This window comes from Sarcophilus harrisii, chromosome 2 (genome assembly GCF_902635505.1).
Source record: "Sarcophilus harrisii chromosome 2, mSarHar1.11, whole genome shotgun sequence".
NCBI lineage: Eukaryota > Metazoa > Chordata > Mammalia > Dasyuromorphia > Dasyuridae > Sarcophilus > Sarcophilus harrisii.
In genome coordinates this window covers 559273238-559292152 of record NC_045427.1, presented here as the reverse complement: position 1 = coordinate 559292152, position 18915 = coordinate 559273238, and the positions used below count along the sequence as shown (strand labels likewise).

The following is an 18915-nucleotide window of genomic DNA, read 5'->3' as shown; positions in this document are numbered from 1 at the left end:
TAATCAATACCTTTGTTAAGTCAGGACTTGGATGTTCTTAATGGAATTCATGCCCTCTGGGACTGGCCCAGCAGGGCACACACTATGGTCTCAGCTGGCATTAAAGAATAACCCTTTCTTTAGCCTCAGAAAGCTTCAGTGAGTTTATTATTGCTATTGTTAATAATAATAACACTTAAATAATGCTTCCCGTACACACTTTGAGTTTTATTATCCTCATTTTACAAATTAGGAAACAGAGACTCAGAGAGTTAAATCCATAGCCAATAAGTATCAAAGTATTCTTTCTATTACATCAACATTTCTCTCTGATGATTCTGTAATTGCAATTGCATTTTTCAAAATTGTGAGCATTCCTTTTTAGGGCTGACAAAGTGCTTTAAGCTTGTCAGTGACACTCTCACTTAGAGTCAGCCCATAGGTTCTAAGTGTCAGTTCCCAAGAATTCAGCATGATTTGTTTGATTTCTGAAGCCTATAATTAATAATAATAATAATAATAGCTACGATTTTTTGGAGTTGATATTTCATTTTTGGATATATGTTTTACATATTATATTAAACTTAAGGACAAGAAAAGGACTCTGGAATAGAGGCCTTTACTCTATAGGGCTATTTTTATCCAGTAACTTTTGCCAGAACCATGTTCAATTTGGGGAATGTCTAAAAAGACAAAATTAGCCAAGCCCTTGTCCCAGCCTTTTCATAAGCCGCTGTTTTTCTATCACTATTTCTAAGTGACATTGCACTTATCCCCAAGGAAATCAGCCACACTTTGCTTGAGGTTTTTGCCACTGACAGGGCATTCTGAAGCATGGTGTATATTGTGGCTCTCATTAATCCAATCCAATTCAGTTTAACAATCATTTATTAAGTGCCTACTACATGCAAACTATATGTTTGTGGTTGTAGAGAAGCTCAAATGAGATAACATAGCAGTTTGCCTTAAAGTTCAAAAGTTCTATATAAATGCTAGTCATTATTATTATTTTTATTAAATATCAGTTCTAAAATTAAATATATTATTATATAATCAATATAAGCTTGGTGTTATCATTAACCCCTTTTCATAAATGAGGAAACTGAGATTTAGGTCAAGTGATTTGCCCAGGAACAATAAAGGAGGAAAATAAGAGGAAAGATTTTTGTATCTTCATAACGGAAAAGCTCCTAATGTTAAATGCTCAGGATTCAGCATATTTGATTATTTGGAAAATTGCTTTTAAGTATCAAGAGCACTTGAAGTTGAAAGTCACACTATGTGTCATTCATATGTTCTTCAGATTTCTTGCTTCATTTTCTTAGAAATATTTTGAATAGCTTTTCAATTAGTTGGTAATAGTTAAAGCTACTTCCATCCTCTCTGCCTTACATTTCTTGACCACACATGTTACATATGACTATTCTGATTATAATCTCTTCAGTTGTCCTATAATTTGTTCTAAGGCCTGTCTTCGTTTGCAGTTTACCTCACAAAACACATGACTCACTGAAAACTCAAATCAAGTGAACAAGTTTTTATTTAAGAACCTACTATGTGCCAGACATTATACTAAAGATACTACAAAAATAAAAGGAACTCACAATCTAATGGAGAGAGACTACAAGTGGACTTCAATGTATAAACAAGATTTATACAGGATAGATGGAAAATTATGTCATAGAGAAAGCATTAAGATGAAAGATTAGGAAAAGCTTTTTTTGGAAAGTGGAATTTTAGCTGAGACTTGAAGGAAGCCACTGAAGTCAGGAGGCAGAAGAGAAGAAGGTGAGAATTCCAGGAATAGGAGCCAGCCAATAAAAATGCATTGTTGAGAGACTGAGTGTCTTGTGGGAATAACAGTGAGTCCAGTGTACGTGCAGGGAGTAACATATGGTATTCCTTTTTAGGGTTGGCAAAGGATTTTGAGCTTATCAATGACAATCCTACTCACTTAGAGTCAGCCCATAGGTTCTAAGTATCCCAAAAAGTCAACATGATTTGTTTGATTTTTGAAGCTTATATTTAATAATAATAGCTACTATTTTATAGGACTTTTTGGAGCTGATATTTCATTTTTGGAGCTATACTTAATATATTATATTAAACTTAAGGACAAGAAAAATACTCTGGGATTGAGGCTTTACTTTATAGGGCTATTTTTATTTATTCTACCAGAACTATGTTCAATTTTGGGAATATCTAAAAAGACAAAATTAGCCAAGCCCTTGTTCCAACCTTTTCTTAAGCTACTGTTTTTCAATCACTATTTCTAAGTGACATTGCATTCATCCCCAAAGAAATCTTCCACACTTTTGAGGTTTGGTAACCTGGTACCAAGGTAACCTGGTAAGAGTCAGGTTATGAAGGACTTTAGAAGACTAACAGAGAATTTTTATATTTACTCCTGGAAGCAATAGGGAGCCACTCTAGTTTACTAAATAGGGGAGGGTGATATGGTCAGACACACACTTTAGGAAGATCATTCTGATAGATGAGTAGAGGATGGATCAGAGTCAGGAGAGGCTTGGGGCAGAAAGACCAGGGTGTTGCAATAGTGAGGCGATGCTGGAATGATGGTAGTGTCAGTAGAAAAGGGGATGTATATAAGAGATGTGATAAAAGTAGAACCAAAGAATTCGACCTTTAAAATATGGTAGAGGGTGGAGTGAGTGAGGAATTGAGAATGATACCTAGTTTGTGAACATGGATGACTGAGAAGTGATAGCGTCTTTGGCAATAAGAAAGTAGTGAGAGGAGAAAGGTGGGGGAGTGTGGTGGGAGGACAGAATAATGAGTTCATTTTTGGACTTGCTGAGTTTAAAATGTCAATGGGACATCCGATTTGAGATTTCAACAGACAATTGGAGGTGTGAGACTGGAAGTTGGAAGAGAGATTAGGAAAATGGATATAAAAATATTAGAAAAAGCTGGCCATAGTCAGCAGTTACAGGTGCCATAGTTTTCATTGATGTGATTAAAAAGAGTCTTGGCAAAGATGGATTCAGTGGACAAATAATTCTTGGAAATAGCAATCTAAATGTCCTCTTAAAAACTAATTTAGTGGTAGGATATGTCAGTTCAGCAAATCCTTAGAAGGTATTTGAATTACAATAAGCATATAACTATGAATCTAATTTATCATTAGCAATACCATCAGTCTCTTTAAGCAGGACCTAAAGTACTCTTAGATGCATGAAATTAGAAGAATAAAGACATTTCCTCTTGAATAAGAAAAGCTAAACTATAACTAGGCTAGTATTCAAATAATAAGTCTTAATCACTGGATTTTGATCTGTTAACTTATCTGCCTGCTGGATAGAATGCTGGATCTTGAGTCAGGAAATTCAATCCTGCCTCAGACATTTACTGGCTGTTAACACTGAGTAAATTATTTAGTTCTCTAAGCCTCTATTTCTCTTTCTGCAAAATGGAAATCATAATAGCACTACCTCAGAGGATTGCTATTAAGATCAATGAGATAACATGTAAAATTCTTTGTAATCTTTAAAGTACTACTGTGTGAATGTTATTTTATATATCAATACAAATGGATAGTGGTATCCATTGACCCTATATTTGCCCAGACAAATCTGAGTTCTGCAGAGTTAGGTCATATATCTGGGTTAAACAAAGGAGTCTGGGATAGAAGCATTCATTTTATAGAGCTATTTTTATCCAGTGAATTCTGTTAGAACCATGCTCATTTTAAAGGAATGTCTAAAAAAGCAAAATTACTCAAGCTCTTATTCCAACCTTTTCATAAAGCTACTGTGTTTCTATCACTGCTTCTAAGTGACAATGCTTTCATTCTCAAAGAAAAGTATCCACACAAGAGAAATATCCCTCATCTGTTTGAGGTTATTCCATTGACAAGGCATTCTGAAGCATGATGTACATGGTGTCTCTCATCAATCCAGTCCAATATAGTCTAATAATCATTTATTAAGTGCCTATTACATGCAAAGGTTCTGGATTTACAAAGATAAAATAAAAAATAATCCTTGCCCTCAAAGAGCTTACATTCTACTGGGGAAGGAAACACAACATGCAAATATGTAAGTATATAAGTGTTAATTTGAGAAAGAAAGAGAGGGTACTAACAACTAAGGAGATCAGAAAAGTCTCCTCACAGGTTAAGGGACCTGAGCTGAGTCTTGAAGGAAGCTAAGAATTTAAGCAGAGGTAAGAAGGGAATACATTTCAGGCATGATGGACAGCCTGTGAAAAGCACAGAAATGAGAGATGTGTAGGGAATTCAGGGAACAGCAAAGAGGCCAATTTGACTGGAATGTAGAGTGTATGAAAAGGAGGAATATACAATAAGACCAGAAAGGTAGTTTGGAGCTAAGTCACAAAGAACTTTACATACTAAGGTGAGGCAAGAGGAAGCCGTTGACAATTCTTGAGCAGGGAGCGATATAATCAAATTTGTACTTTAGGAAGATTATTTTGGCATATCTGGAGAATGGATTGATGAGGGGAGAGACTGGAAACTGGACATCCAGATAGGAGGCCGGTAGAGGTGATCAGGGCTTGAGATAGGGTGGTAAAAGAAATGTGAAGGTAGAATGGACAAGACTCAGCAACTGGTAGAACATGGAGGGTGAGGGAAAGGGAAGAGTAGAGAAAGCTTTGAGGCTGTGAACCTGGGTGACTGAAAGATTGGTGGTGTCCCGAACAGAAATAAGGAAATATAGAGGATAGGTGGATTGTTATTTTGGAGGAAAGATGAATGAGTTCAGTTATTTCTAATGCTTGTATTTATATTAATGAAGCTATTAACAGTTTATCAGGGCTTTTGTAGAGAGAAGTGAAATGTGTACATACAGACCAAAGTCCAGTTCCTGAGTTCTCTGTGGTTTGAATTGTACTTGCATTGCAAGAAGACAATCAAAATGGTGTGATCTCACAAGACCAAAATAATCCTCCCCTCATCAAAATAGCACACCACAAATAACACAGACTATGAGAATGAAGTTCAGGTGTTCGGGGGGAATTATTATTTTTTTTTTTACTAAGTTGTGTCTTACAGTAAAAGGGAGAAGGAAGAAAAGTTGAGAGTGGGAAAAAAATGACTTCTAAACTCTTGAATTCATTGAGATCCAATAGGACAGGAAAATTTAGCAAAACTATAACTACCTTATCACCACAGAGCCCTAGATTGAAAATGTGTAAAAAGAGATAAGCAAGACTCTTCAGTTGTGATGAAGGTGATCATAAGCAGTTAGGGGTTTATTTTCCTACATCATACTTAGCAGGTGTCATTCAGCACAAATAAGGCTCACGAAACGCAGAAGCTACTTCACTAGGGAGACTTATTGGGTTGACCACCTAGGACCCACTTTCTAAACAGGAAAATGGTACAACTACAATTCTGCATTCAAGGTCAAGACAATTGGTTGGTGAAGACAATTTAAGAAATAGAAAATTCATGTTATTTCCTCTTTTCTATCTGCTGGTGGTTTTGATTGATTGAAAGGGGGTTATTTGTATTGTTTCCTTCAACTATACTTTGTGTCATAGTGAGGCCCAATTACATAATTATTCAGTGAGACTCTTGGATTATAAGAGAGCATAGACAAGGCTTCACTAGAACTTGGGTTGGAAGGAAGGAAAGATAACAAATGTGACTTTATCTAAGGGGCAATATGTCTTCTCATGAGACCATGAGCAGACTAATGCTACATCACCACAAATGAATAATTACAGATGAATGGAATCCTTGGCTGCTTCATTCTTAGAAATATGTCTCTTCTAGTTTATCCTAAATCTATCAGGCTGCTCACAAGCTTAGAATTATTTCTAATGTGCTTCTAAAGTTTAAGTGAAAGGCTACACTCCTAAGAGTGAATTTTTGATTAAATGGTTTGGGGTCATGAACTAATCAATCTAGGAAATATTAGCATTTTCTATGTGAGGGGAATAGAATTATTAAAATGCATCATTCATTGCCAAGTTCCTTTTTTAAACTACATTTTAAATGATGTGAAATGGTCATGAAAAGTCATCGCATACATCACAGAAATGACCACCATGCATCTAGTTACCCACTGGGCACAGCAGGCTGCAAGGGCAAACTTTTTCTTTTTTGAAAAACCTGAAATTGTTTAAAAGGGAAGAATATTAACTGGCCTTTTATTTTTTCTGAATGAAGATGAGCTAGAGCAGCACCTGAGGAGCCAACGTTCATACTATATCAAATAGCTTTAAGCAGCAGTTACCTAGGATGTGGGCAGGTTGATTCATCTTTGGCAGTGATTTTTTATGTATCTAAGGAGCATGAGTGAACTGGGTGTGGGCTGAGGCTGGTGAGTGTAAATAAGATTTAACTTTAGCTCATAGCAAATGACAATGATCACAGAAGATTTAGCACCTCCATTAGCACCTTCTCTGGCCCAGAATTATCTGTCTGCTTGAACAAGAAGGGCATATTACTGGGTAACTTCTCTGTGATTTTTCCAGGACCATAGTTGGCTCCTGGCAGGTCAGGCTGCTTCTACATGAGTTTTTCTTACTTGAGAGAAAATTCAGTATTGAAAATGAGACTAAAGCCTGGATATATTGTATACTAAGTAATAGGTGTTTCAGGAAAAAAGCTATTTAAAAGGTCAAATGCATATTATTCCCTTTTAAGTATTAGTTTCTTATTTGTTTAAGGTTTTTTTTAAGCACTGACTATATTTTTTGATTTGTGATGGTTACTTCTTCTAGGTTTGATTTTTCGGTTTTCTTAGTAGATATTATGGTTTCTTCCATTATTTCTGCAAAGCTCTCCTCTATCTGAGAAGACTTCTTGGAGGTTGCTTTAGAACCTTCCTCTTCCTTCTCCTCTTTCTTAAAAGACAACACAGGGGGTGATGATTTTGAGGCAGTTGAGCTAAACATTCTGGATGATACCAAATAACCAGGATTAGAAGGTGGATTCAACCCTGAAATGGTCATTCCACTGGCGCTGAATCGGGTCTCTTCACCTTCTAGTAGCTTCCTGTAAATATCAGAGAGAGAAGATGAGCAGAAAATGTCAGTGGGAAGCTAAATCACCAATTCATTCAGAACATTCAGAACAAATCCACTTGGTTTCCTAATTTAAAGTCAGGTCTTTGAGTGTGTATTTCTAAACCCAGAGCATTGGGATTAATCTTCAGAGATTATTCTATTTGTTCCCCTGTCTCAAGCCTCACAGCATCTTAAACATCCCATTGAGACAGTTAAACGTACTTTTTTAAGAAAGGTAATTAGACAACTCCTTCTAACACCACCATTAACATCATACCTAATAAAAAATCAAAAATAATTTTTTATCACTTTGATTCTACTAATCTCTAATGGGAAGCTATTTTGTTCATAACCCCTTAGCTACAATATGAATAACAGAGTAGGAGGCACATATGAATCTGTGGAGGGAACTATTTCTCTCATTTAAACCTGCATTTCTGTGCTTCTCTTTTAATATATCTAGAAGCAAGGGGAACACTGTTAAGGAAATCAGAGTTTTAACATAGGCACTGAGACTTTGTGGAGATAGGGACAATGAGTTAACTGATTACCAGTGACAACTCTGAAGGATATGGGGTTGAAGCTACTTGTTTCAGTCCCTTGTGTAAATAACACAAGGAAGACATTTTGTCTTTATTTTTGAAGGGATGTTCTTTGAGGGTTGAATCAGAAGACTTACGAGCTCAGTGGATAGTGCCAGGTTTGAGGGTGGAGGTGAGTAGAGAAACTAGGGGATCCACATTTCTAAAACTTGCCCATTGATCTTGTGACCATGGGCAGAAATTTGCCTCAATTAGCCTATTTCCTTATACAACAGAGATTATCTCTATTAAACTGTAAAACACTGTAAAGATATGATTTTTTTTAGGTAGTGCAGAAAAAATACATAGAGAGCATTGTTCATGCTGACCTCTATGTTTAGAAAGCACTTTTTCTCTTTCTACAAGGCACTGCTTAGTGAACTTTCCTATCATAAAGTTTCCCTAATTACCCAGATAGACAAAATCTCTCTTTCCTCAAATCTTTGACATAACTCTGCTTTCACTTCTATATATTTGGGGGGGAAAGTTACTTATAAGTGTTTTATATCTCCCCAACTAAATTATAAGTTATTTAAGGATAGAGATTATCCTTTTTATTAACATCTTTCTCCACTTTCCTAACATAAAACCTTACAATTATTTGCTGAATCAGAATCTAAAGAGAAGATTTATGGTGGCAAGAAAATAGAAACTAAGGAGGTATCCATCAACTGGGGAATGGATGAACACAATACATGTGAATACAATGGAATATTGTTGTGCCATAAAGAGAAAGATATTTGGCACAGTGAAGAGAGGTCTGGTCCTGGAGTCAGAAAGGCCCATGTTCAGATCCAGAATCATATACTTAATTTAACCAAGTGGCTACCTCAACCTCAAAATGGGGATAATAAAAACACAGGGCTGTTGTGAAGATCAAATGAGATAATATAATATGCCAGGCATATAATAGGTGCTATATAAATACTAGTTATTATTGTTATAAAAATTATTAAAATTGTGGTTTCAGCAAAACCTGGGAAGAGTTGTATGAATTAATATAGAGTGAAATGAACAGAATTAGGAAAACAATTCATACAATATACAATTGTTATACAATAACAAAATTATAAAAAACACTTATAAAAACAATTATAAAAACATTGAAAGACTTAAAAGCTCTGCAGGGATGGATTCAGGGTGCTGAATGAGACCATGCTGGTCATGGACAATGCAGGAATTTTTAAAAATTTATGTACATCAGCAAAATAATGTTTTGGTCATGTATACTTATTGTGTATCTAAGTTATATTTTAATATATTTAACATCTACTGGTCATCCTGCCATTTGGGGGAGGGGGTGGGGGGGGGTAAGAGGTGAAAAATTGGAACAAGAGGTTTGGCAATTGTTAATGCTGTAAAGTTACCCATGTATATATCCTGTAAATTAAAGGCTATTAAATTTAAAAAAAAAAAAAAAAAATTTATGTACATTTATTACAATGTCTAGAACAGCATGACAAGAATAGATTAGGTATAAGGAAAGGGAGAGGTCAAAGCATAGGCCACCCCAAAAGTGCTTCATTAGTACTGTTGGCTTGGTCATATATTCACATAGCTAACAGAAAGAGCGTATACAGTCAAATATCCACCTTGGCTCCATGCTTCTGATGACCCAGGCTTGCCCACTCAGAGTGGTGACCTCAAAGAGCACTAGCTATGAGCTGGACATTACCTGTAAGCTGCAATCTCAATGTCCAGGGCCATTTTGACATTAAGCAGATCCTGGTACTCTCGTAGGTGGCGAGCCATCTCACTCTTTGTGTTCCTCAGGTCATTCTCTAGTTGTCCAATGCTATCCTGAAAAAGAGAAGTCTTGACCAATTAGCCCAAATCAACCTAAAATCAGTGGTACTTCCATAGGGATGTATGACTGGTCACTATGGAAATTTATAATGTCAGATATGGATTATCCCATTCCTGGCTCGTCTCATTACATTGTTCATCCATTCATACATTTATTCATTCAACAAGCACCAATTAAGAATTTACTCTGAAATTTTTTGTTATATGGAATGCCTTTCTGGGAAGAAGAGGGAGGTGAGATCAAAGGGAAAATTTAAGGGACACACAAATAAAATTCATCAATAAAATTTATTTTTTAAAAAGTGCTTATACTATGCATTATTCTAGTTTTAAGAGGAGACAAAGTTTTAAGGCATGGTCCCTGCCCTCATGAAGCTTATAATCTAGTAGGAAAAATAATAATCCAAAAATAATATATCCTTTCTCTACTTAATAATCTCCATCAAGGGCTCAGAATCAAGAAATTCCCATTGGAAGCAAAACAAGGAGAACATTTACCCAGTAACAGCAAGATTGTGTGGATAATCAACTTTGATAGACTTTGCTCTTCTCAGCAAACATCTCATACAATGATCTAAGACTGTTCCAAAAGATTCATGATGGAAAATGCTTATCCACATTCAAAGAAAGAACTATGGATTCTGAAAGCGGATCAAAAGATACTATTTTCACTCTTGTTATTTTTCTTTTGTATGGTTTTTCCCTTTTGTTCTGATTCTTCTTTCACAACATGACTAATGTGGAAGTATGTTTAATATGGCTGTATACTATAACCTATATTGGATTGCTTACCGTCTTGGGGAGGAGGAGTGATAAGGGAGAGAGGCAGAAAAAAAAATTGAAATCAAAATCTTATAAAAGTAAATGTTGAAAACCAATAAATGTCTTTAAAACTTAGATGATTTGCCCAAGATCATGCAGCTAGTAAGTATCTGAGTTCAGCTTTGAACTTAGGGATTCTTGACTCCAGGCCCAGTGCTTTATGCTTTATACCACCTACTTGCTTGTTTCTTGTTTGTTTTCTAGAATACCACAAAGAAACTCAAGTAAATGGTTGTAGCTTTATTGTGGAATGATAGGAATACAAAATTAGTAGCATAAAATCGACGTCAGGATGAAGGGGCAGCTGCTATCTGTGGTTGATAACAATAGAAGTGGAACTGAACCATCTGGAGGGAGAGCCAGCTGTGACTGATGCAGTAAAGTCATAATGTTGCCCAGTGACAGGCAAGGAGGTAAGGTGTTGCCTGGAAAGCTATTACAGCAGCACAAATTTCACATATACCCACACACAAATCCCAGAGATTTGTTCCCTTTTCCTCGGTGATATAAGAATCAGGGTTGGAAAGGGAGGATTATTTTCCTTTTTTAAAAAATATTTTAATTTTAATTTATACAATAAAATACAAAAAAATTTATACAAAAAAATACAATAAAATATACAATAAAATTTTCCATAATTTTTATGGAACATTTCCATGTTTTTTTTTTTTTTTCCATTTTGCATAATATTTTTATTTTTGCCTGCAAAAGCAATTTTAACATTAATTTTTGAAATATTGAGTTTCAAATTCTCTCTCCCTCCTTTCCCTCTACCTTCTCCTATACCTGAGCCACTAAGTAATTTGATACAGTTTATACATGTGTGATCATCCAAAATATAGTTCCATAACAGTCATGTTGTGAAAGAAGACATAGACTCAAAAAAAATTTTAAATGCCCACAAAAAAGTAGAAAAATGTATGCTTCACTCTGTATTCAAATTCCATCAGTTTTTTCTCTGTATGTGGGCAGCATTTTTCATTGTGAGTCCATGTTTTTTTTTTAAAAAGATGATTACACATGGAACAGCAAATCTATTATGAACAACTTGGTATTCCTTTTAAATATATAATGAAATTATCATGTAAATTTCCAAGAAAAGAAAGAAAAAAAGAAAAATTCTCATTGAGACAAGAGCAGGGCAGTATCTTTTTCATGTTTTTATTTCCTTACAATCATTTTTCAAAAGCTGCTATGGAATCTCTTTACTAACAGCCTTTTATTTATTATTATTCAGTTGATTCTTCTAAGCACAAGTCCAGGCCCAGATAAAAGAAACTTTGAATTTGTTGGTCATGATACTGATTGAGTATTTCAGGTTACTATGCTCATATAATTAATTACATGAGGTGATTGTTGTTTATTTGTTATTCATCCTTTGTTCTCAAAGAAGACAGATGACATTAAGATTGTATTAAGATTAAGATGTATTGACTTTCATGTGAACTGAATTTAAGTGAAGCAGAGCTGTGCAAAGTCATCAGCCTCAATCCTCCAAGTCACTGGAATTCAATAGCAAGGCAAAAATCAAGCTTACCAGTAATGGGTTAGGAGACATTGGGTTAGGAGACACAGAAGATTCAACAGCCTGAGCATTATCTTACTGAAAACAGTGACGCAGGTCCATGCATGAGATACCCGAGCTATACTACATCACATCTGCTGGGTGAATTCACATCTTTTACTGGTTGATCCTAAGTTCACTAAGTCAACCATAATTGATGTTGCAAGAGGTACAAACCTTTAAAGCTTAATTAATAACAGAAAGAACTTAAATTACATTATCCACTATGTTATAAGCAATAGAATTCAGTGGAGGATAGATCCTGATGGCCATAAGAATAGAGCAATCACTGATAAGCCTTTAAAAGCAAGTAAGTAGAAATATCAATTACATGGAAGCAAAAAAGTGTTCTAAAATTGTTGAAGACTATGGAAAACAAACAAAGAAAGACTCCTAGAAGGTAGTGTGCATCTTATTTCAAAGCACTACTGAAAATGACACGATAAATTTAAATTGATGCCACCAATTTAATTTCAGTGATGAAATAAATAGTTCCCTTTCTGAAATGAAGATCATGTGGTAGGGGAAGAACTGACCATTTTATGATTAGTCTACTATGGAAGACTCGGAGCTATGATTTGGGCCTTGCCTTTTGTTGTTTTTGTTCTTTAGTCATGTTATACAAAAGGTCAAGAATATCAAGAGAAACAATAAAAAAAAATCAAAGAATGGTGGCCTAGCCGTGCCAGACCTAAAACTATTATAAATGACAATCTTCAAAACTATTTGGTACTGGCTAAGAAATAGAGTAGATCAATATAACAGATTAGATAGACAAGACACAATAGTCAATGACTATAATAATCTACTGTTTGATAAACCCAATGACACCAACTTCTGGGATAAGAACTCACTATTTTTCAAAAACTAATGGGAAAATTGGAAAGCAGTAAGGCAGAAACTAAGCATAGACCCATCTCAAACCCTATATCAAGATAAGATTGAAATAGATTCATGATTTAGACTTAAAGGATGATATTATAAGCAAGGGATAGTTTACCTGTCAGATCTTTGGTGAAGGAATGATGGCCAAAGAAGAACTAGAGAGCATTTTGAAATGAAAAATGGATAATTTTGATTACTTCAAATTAAAAATATTTTGCACAAATAAAACTAATGCAGCCAATATTAGAAAAGAAGCAGAAAGCTAGGAAATAATTTTTATAGCCAGTGTTTTTGATAAAGGCGTCATTTCTTTTTTTTAACTTAAAAGGTAAAAATACTATGCTGTGATCCACATTCAGTATTCATTGTCCTTTCTCTGGATGTGGATGCCTCATTCCAACACAAATCTATTGGAATATATAGAGAACTGAGACAAATCTATAAGAATACAGGTTATTTACCAATCTATAAATGAATAGTTTCAGATGAAGAAATTAAACCTATTTATAGTCATCTACATTTTTAAAAGAAATTAGTCATGTTCAACTCTTTGTGATCCCATTCTTGGCAAAGATACTGGAATGGTTTGCCATCTTCTTCCCCAGCTCAATTTACATCTGACCAAACTGAGGCAAACAGAACTAAGTGATGTGCCCAGAGTCACGCAGCTAGTAACTAATGAGGCCAGATTTGGCCCTACAATGACAGGCCTTCCTATCTTCAGACCCAGCTCTCTATCCACTGAGCCACCTGTCTTTCTGCAGTAAAGTAGAAAACAGACACATAATGACACAAATACCATTAGATACCATCAAAGTATTGCTATTTTTTGCTTAAGTTTACTTTTTTGTTAGTAGGAGCATTGTTTTTGTCCAAAAGATATATCTCAGAACATGGCAACATGATCATTTGCTTTTTCTAAATAGGTTTTGGAATCAGATATTATATGTAAAGAATAAGTAGGTTGTACCAAATTTGGGGACATGTCGGTTTATAAACTACATAATCCATGTGACATCTATTTTGTCTTTTCATGAATTTTTTTCTGACCTATTTGTCAGCTGTAATTTCTCTATAGGTGAAGTTGATTACCTGAAGGTAACTGTAATTTAGATCATATGCTCTACTTATTTGTTCTGTGGATTAAATTATGATAAGAGGTGCAGTTTTCCTCTTAGTAGCAGGAAATGCTTTCGACAACTGATCTAATTCTTTCCTCTTCCCTCTTCTTAGATTCCTATTCATTCCTTCAATAGGTTTTCAAAAATTCCATGTGAAAGTAATTTAGCACTTAATGTGAACAAGAATAGTGTTGCCCATGTGAAAACCTACTGTATAATTTCAGTAGTCTACTCCCCTGGGCTATGGAGCTTCAGGATCTGCCTGAGGGAGTTGGATGAAAGACTACTTATCTTAAGAAACCTCTTTATAAAATCACTAACATCATCACTAAAAGCTAGGGCTGGAAGGTGAATAAAACAAAGAAAGGTCATGGTTGTGAAAAGGAGTGGCAAGAAATATCTCTATTTATTTGGGATGTCATTCTCAGTTTCCAACAAGACCATACCTTCAGCCAGGATGGAATAAATACAGCACTGTCAAATAAGAGCTGGCATTCTGTAAATAATGTTTTCTTAAGCCATAGGTAATGAATTGAGGACAAGGAGGAAATGTCTTTTTGGAAAAGAACTTTCCTTTCTTCCTTTGTTTTCCAGAAACAAAGGGTAAAATACATATCCAGAGTATAAGAAAAAGGGAATTTTTAAAAATGAAAGATCACTGGGAGTCATTCTGGCAATGGAATTAAGTAGAAACGAGTTAGCAGAAAACAAACAAACCCTCTGTCTTGGCTAGTAATTTCAAAGATAGATTTCTCTGACTATATTTGCATGCTGTCACTTCTCCCTCACCCTGCCCTATCATTTTCAGTGGATAGACCCCATATACAATTTAATTAGGCTAAGCTCCAATTTCATCCTGATGAGAGCACAGAAACCATTTAACTTTCCCCCGGAGATTACAGAATAAGAAAGATCAGCAAAGTCTTTCAAAGAAGCAACTTCACCTTTCAAAGACCTGTGGTTGCCTTTTCATTATTGGGTTGGGTCACTGAGCCCCTATCTGAAATTTTCCCTTTGCTCTTTCATAATGCTTTGCATTCACTCCAAGAATGTGAAGAAAATGGGAAAAATGATACAGGGATTGGAATTTCTCTGTTCAATGAATGGGAATGACCTCAAGGAAAAGAGCTGGTGTTTTTGACTTATAGCAAGCCTAAATGACAATAGTTCTTCCCTCTCTTTAGCTACTCCACTACTCTTGGTTTGAGTCATATCATTGCTGACTTAATTATGTCATTTCAAATTATTCTTTGTTTCATATGTATCAATTTTTGCCTCCACAATTATAATATAGATACCATCACCTAATATTTCTTTATATCTCATATCTAGCATGGTGTTGAATGTACAATAGGGTTCACTGTATACTCATTAACTTGGTCCTTCTGTGTCCTTCCTCTCTCTATGTAAGGACAAATTTATAAAGTAAGATGTTCCTTGGTCTGCTGGAAAATACACTGATTGGTTGATTGTTCTTTGAAGCAGAAGAAAAGGGAATGTTATCCTTGCTTCTGCAGTGGGGGAAAAATACAGAATATTTGAATCTTAGTGAGAAAACCATGGTTTTAACTTGACCTGTTAAAAAATTCCTTGAGAAAGAAGATATCCTTGCTTCTTAACTAAGGTATATCCAGCAGCTTCAGCCCTCCTAGGACACTAAGTGGGCCTATGAGCCACACCCAAGGAAAATGAAGTAGCTCAGGAAAGTCTGTCTTAACATCACTCCATTCCTATGAGACATTCCACTTAATGGAATTACTGGGACAGAGAGGAGGGTGTGTACGTGTGTGTGTGCGTGCCTGCAGCACTGCAGAGCTGCAGATGCCGCATTTTTCCTGCAGACCTGGGTCTGACTGTCCACGCTATTGTGTGACCCTGAAAGAAAGCCTTAAAAATAAAAATAAACAATCAAGCATCATAAATACCATCTTTCCCCCCATTACCAAGCAAAGAAAGGAAAAGCTATATTCCATGCTAGCTAACAGGATGCCATGGTATCAAATAGAAAAGACAGGTGTCTTAAAATTAATCTAGCATGGGCACCTCCCTTTCATCACAGAGTTACAAAGCTAGACTGCCAGGGGTCACCTAGTCCTTCTTCCTAAAATCTAGAAAGAAGAAATGCAGTTTACACTTCAATTATAGTAGCATTTCATGAATTCAGAATGGCTGGGAACAGTCAGATATTTAGTAGAAAGCTTGGGTTTTAAAATTTTGTGATGCAGTTCAACTTTATTTTTATATATCTACAGTAGTTCCTAGCAGTAGATAAAACAGATATACTCCTCAGATCTGCTTGAACAAATAATAGCAATAATTTATATTTTAGCACAAGCAACTTACTTTATATACATTTGATAAAGATTTATTTGAAAGTAGTATCATGTTTGCAGACATTGTTTCAAAGACAGTTTGTGCTCTTCAGATAAAGAGCTCCTATCTTATTTACACAAATTATTTTTCTCAAACACTTTCTTCACAAACAGTGTGAAGGTGTAAAATTCAAGCCAAATCAAGGTGAATCATCCCCAATTTATGAATTATTGGAGGCCAAATTAATGAGGCTTTATTGTGTCCCTAAGTAAAGTCACAGAATTACCATTCTTGGCTAGCACTTTCCTCCTCCCTATCCCATACTGCTGCCTTTTGTCCCTTTCCTGGTCAACCAGATACATTCTATAGCAAGTCTGAAGATGCAGTAGCCATTGTTTTCTGGAGGTGAGGAAGGAACAAATAGAAAATATCTTTTCTGGAGCATGAAGGACAGGTGAAGAGGGACACGCAAATGCCTATAACTGCCCTACAACAAAGAAGCCCCAGCCTCTGTAGTTCAGCTCCAGCGCTACAACAATCAAAAAATAAATAGATAAATGAATAAGTAAAAATCAGAGGAAAGGGTGCTTCAAAATAGAATCTCATTGTGCTATGCAAAGAAAGCGGTTTCTGTAAAAGAACCAAACAAAAGCAAAATTGTATGCCTCCCATGAACGACTATTGCATAAGGCGAAGAATATACAGCTGGGGGCTGGGGTGGGGGGAGGTAAAAAGGCAATTGTCTAGAGAGCCATAACCAAGACCCCACCAGGGAATGATAAAGAGAAAAATCTATCACTGCTTGTGAGACAGGGAAAATTGAAAGGTGTTAAGATTGGCACAGTACCATGGACAGCAACCGTCGCAGTTTTTGTATTTTAACCTATAGATCTCAGCCTCCCTACTGACTCTTTAGCAAAAGGGCTGCTCCAGAAGCAGAAATTGGAACCCGGACTCTATGGGTGTGAAAAGAAAAGGAAAGAGAATAGATCGATTACTCCATTCCCTTTTCACCCTCACCTCTTCTTTAATATAACCACTCTGGTCTCCATTGGTAGAAGGGTGTGGTAGGCTGCTAGCTTAGTTTTTTTAGTCCAACGTATTTCTGCGAAAATCAATACGAGAGGAAAAGAAAGGCTGCAGTCTCCATTACTGTGTGACATTTTGGGAGGAGTCATGGGGGAGAGCTGGACTTTCTAAAGGGGGATTAGGATCAATCACTTGGATAGGACACTCTTTAGTCGCTCAAGGTACAAGCACATGCCAGTGTTGATGGACTTCCACTTTTACTCAAGCGGGAGTCAGGAGGGAAGGAAGTAGCCCGGCACCACTCACCTGAAAGCCAGCCACCTCGGCACTGTGCCTTTCCTCCATCTCCAGGATTTGCCTTTCCAGCGACTCATTGGCGCCCCGGAGCCCTTCGATCTCAATGGTGCGAGCCTGCAGCTGGCGGCGGTATTCGTGGATCTCCTCGCGGCTGGCTCGGATGGCTTCGGTGCTGCGCGCCGCTTGCTCGTTCAAGTTGGCGAATTTAGACTTGTACCACTCCTCAGCGGACTGCAAGTTTTTGGCAGCCAGAGACTCGTACTGAGCACGGATCTCCCGTAGCGCCGAGGTCAGGTCCGGTTTAGCCACGGTCATGTCTACCTCGGCCGAGGCCTGGGACGATGCCTGCAGCGTCGCCAGCAGCTCAGACACTTCCTCCTCGTGCACTTGCCGGAGGAATGCTAATTCATCTAAAAGCGCCTCCACCTTCTTCTCCAGGTCCAGCCGGGCCAGGGTGGCGCCGTCCACATCTCGCTGCTGCGCCTTCAGGGCGCGCTCTGCGCCCTCTCTCCCACGGCTCTCCTCCTCGCAACGTGCCCGCAAGCGCTGCACCTCTTCGGCCAGCCCGTCCCGTTCGAGCAGCGCCTGAGTCCGTGCCGAGCTAGCCTCCTCCAGCTGCGCCCGGAGCTCCCGCAGCTCACGCTGGAACAGCTCGCCAACCCGCGAGGGCTCTGCGTGGCGCTGCCGCAGCGCCGCCAGCTCAGCCTCCAGCGCACGGTTCTGGGTCTCCAGCTGGTGCACCTTTTCGATGAACACGGCAAAGCGGTCGTTGAGGCCCTGCAGCTGCTCCTTCTCGTTGGTGCGAATGATCTTGTACTCATTGTTGCGGGCCGCTGCCTGGCTCAGGTCCAGACTGTCGGGCCCGGTTCGGCGGTAGCTCAGCCCCAGCCCAAGAGAAGAGGAGGCGGTACATGCACCCGACGAGCCAACATTGCAGCGGGTTAGAGACTGTGACCTAAAGCTCCCGGCACCGCCGCCCCCGAAGCGCGAGAGGCGCGAGCCATCCCCGAACACCTTCCTGTAGGAGGAGGAACAAAGATAATGGTCTGAGCTGAAGCTCATCATGCAGGTGACTGCCAGACTACGGAGCAGAAGACCAAGCGGATCGCGACTCTGAGTACCCGGGTTATAAGGCGCTGGAGGCGGAGCTGGGAGGGGAGCGCTGGAGGCGGGGCGTTCGCGGGAACCATAGAAAGGGAAGGTTTTTGGAAGAGAGAGAACTGGGAGTGGTGAGTGATGTGGAGTGGGCAAAGGATGAAGAGAGTGGGTGGGGGGATGGGGAGGAGTATCGCACTGCAGCAGCGCAGTCGCTGAAGCTGCTTGGCCATTCTGGCCAAAGGACCTGAAGGACCAAGATTGCGGGTGGAAACTGCGTATCCTCTCTTCCAAGAAGGAGCAGCCTGGCTCCCGGTCAACCCATTTCCCCTATCACCGACGTCCGCAGACAAGTGACTTTGGCATTCCCACCATTAAACCAACCTTGACCATGCCCTCAGCATAGCACACCCTACGGGATGCT

The 18915-nt window shown here is 37.9% G+C and overlaps 1 protein-coding gene across 1 annotated transcript; it reads right to left on the bottom strand.

The window, feature by feature from the left end:
* Window positions 1-180: 180 nt before the first annotated feature.
* Window positions 181-18604, bottom strand: INA (internexin neuronal intermediate filament protein alpha). Its single transcript, XM_003755410.4, has 3 exons — window positions 17406-18604; window positions 9235-9359; window positions 181-6967 (listed from the first exon to the last, which is right to left on the bottom strand). Exons 1-3 carry the CDS (start codon window positions 18459-18461, stop codon window positions 6658-6660), a joined length of 1491 nt encoding a protein of 496 aa, XP_003755458.1. The 5' UTR covers window positions 18462-18604; the 3' UTR covers window positions 181-6657.
* Between the last annotated feature and the right edge of the window lie 311 nt (window positions 18605-18915).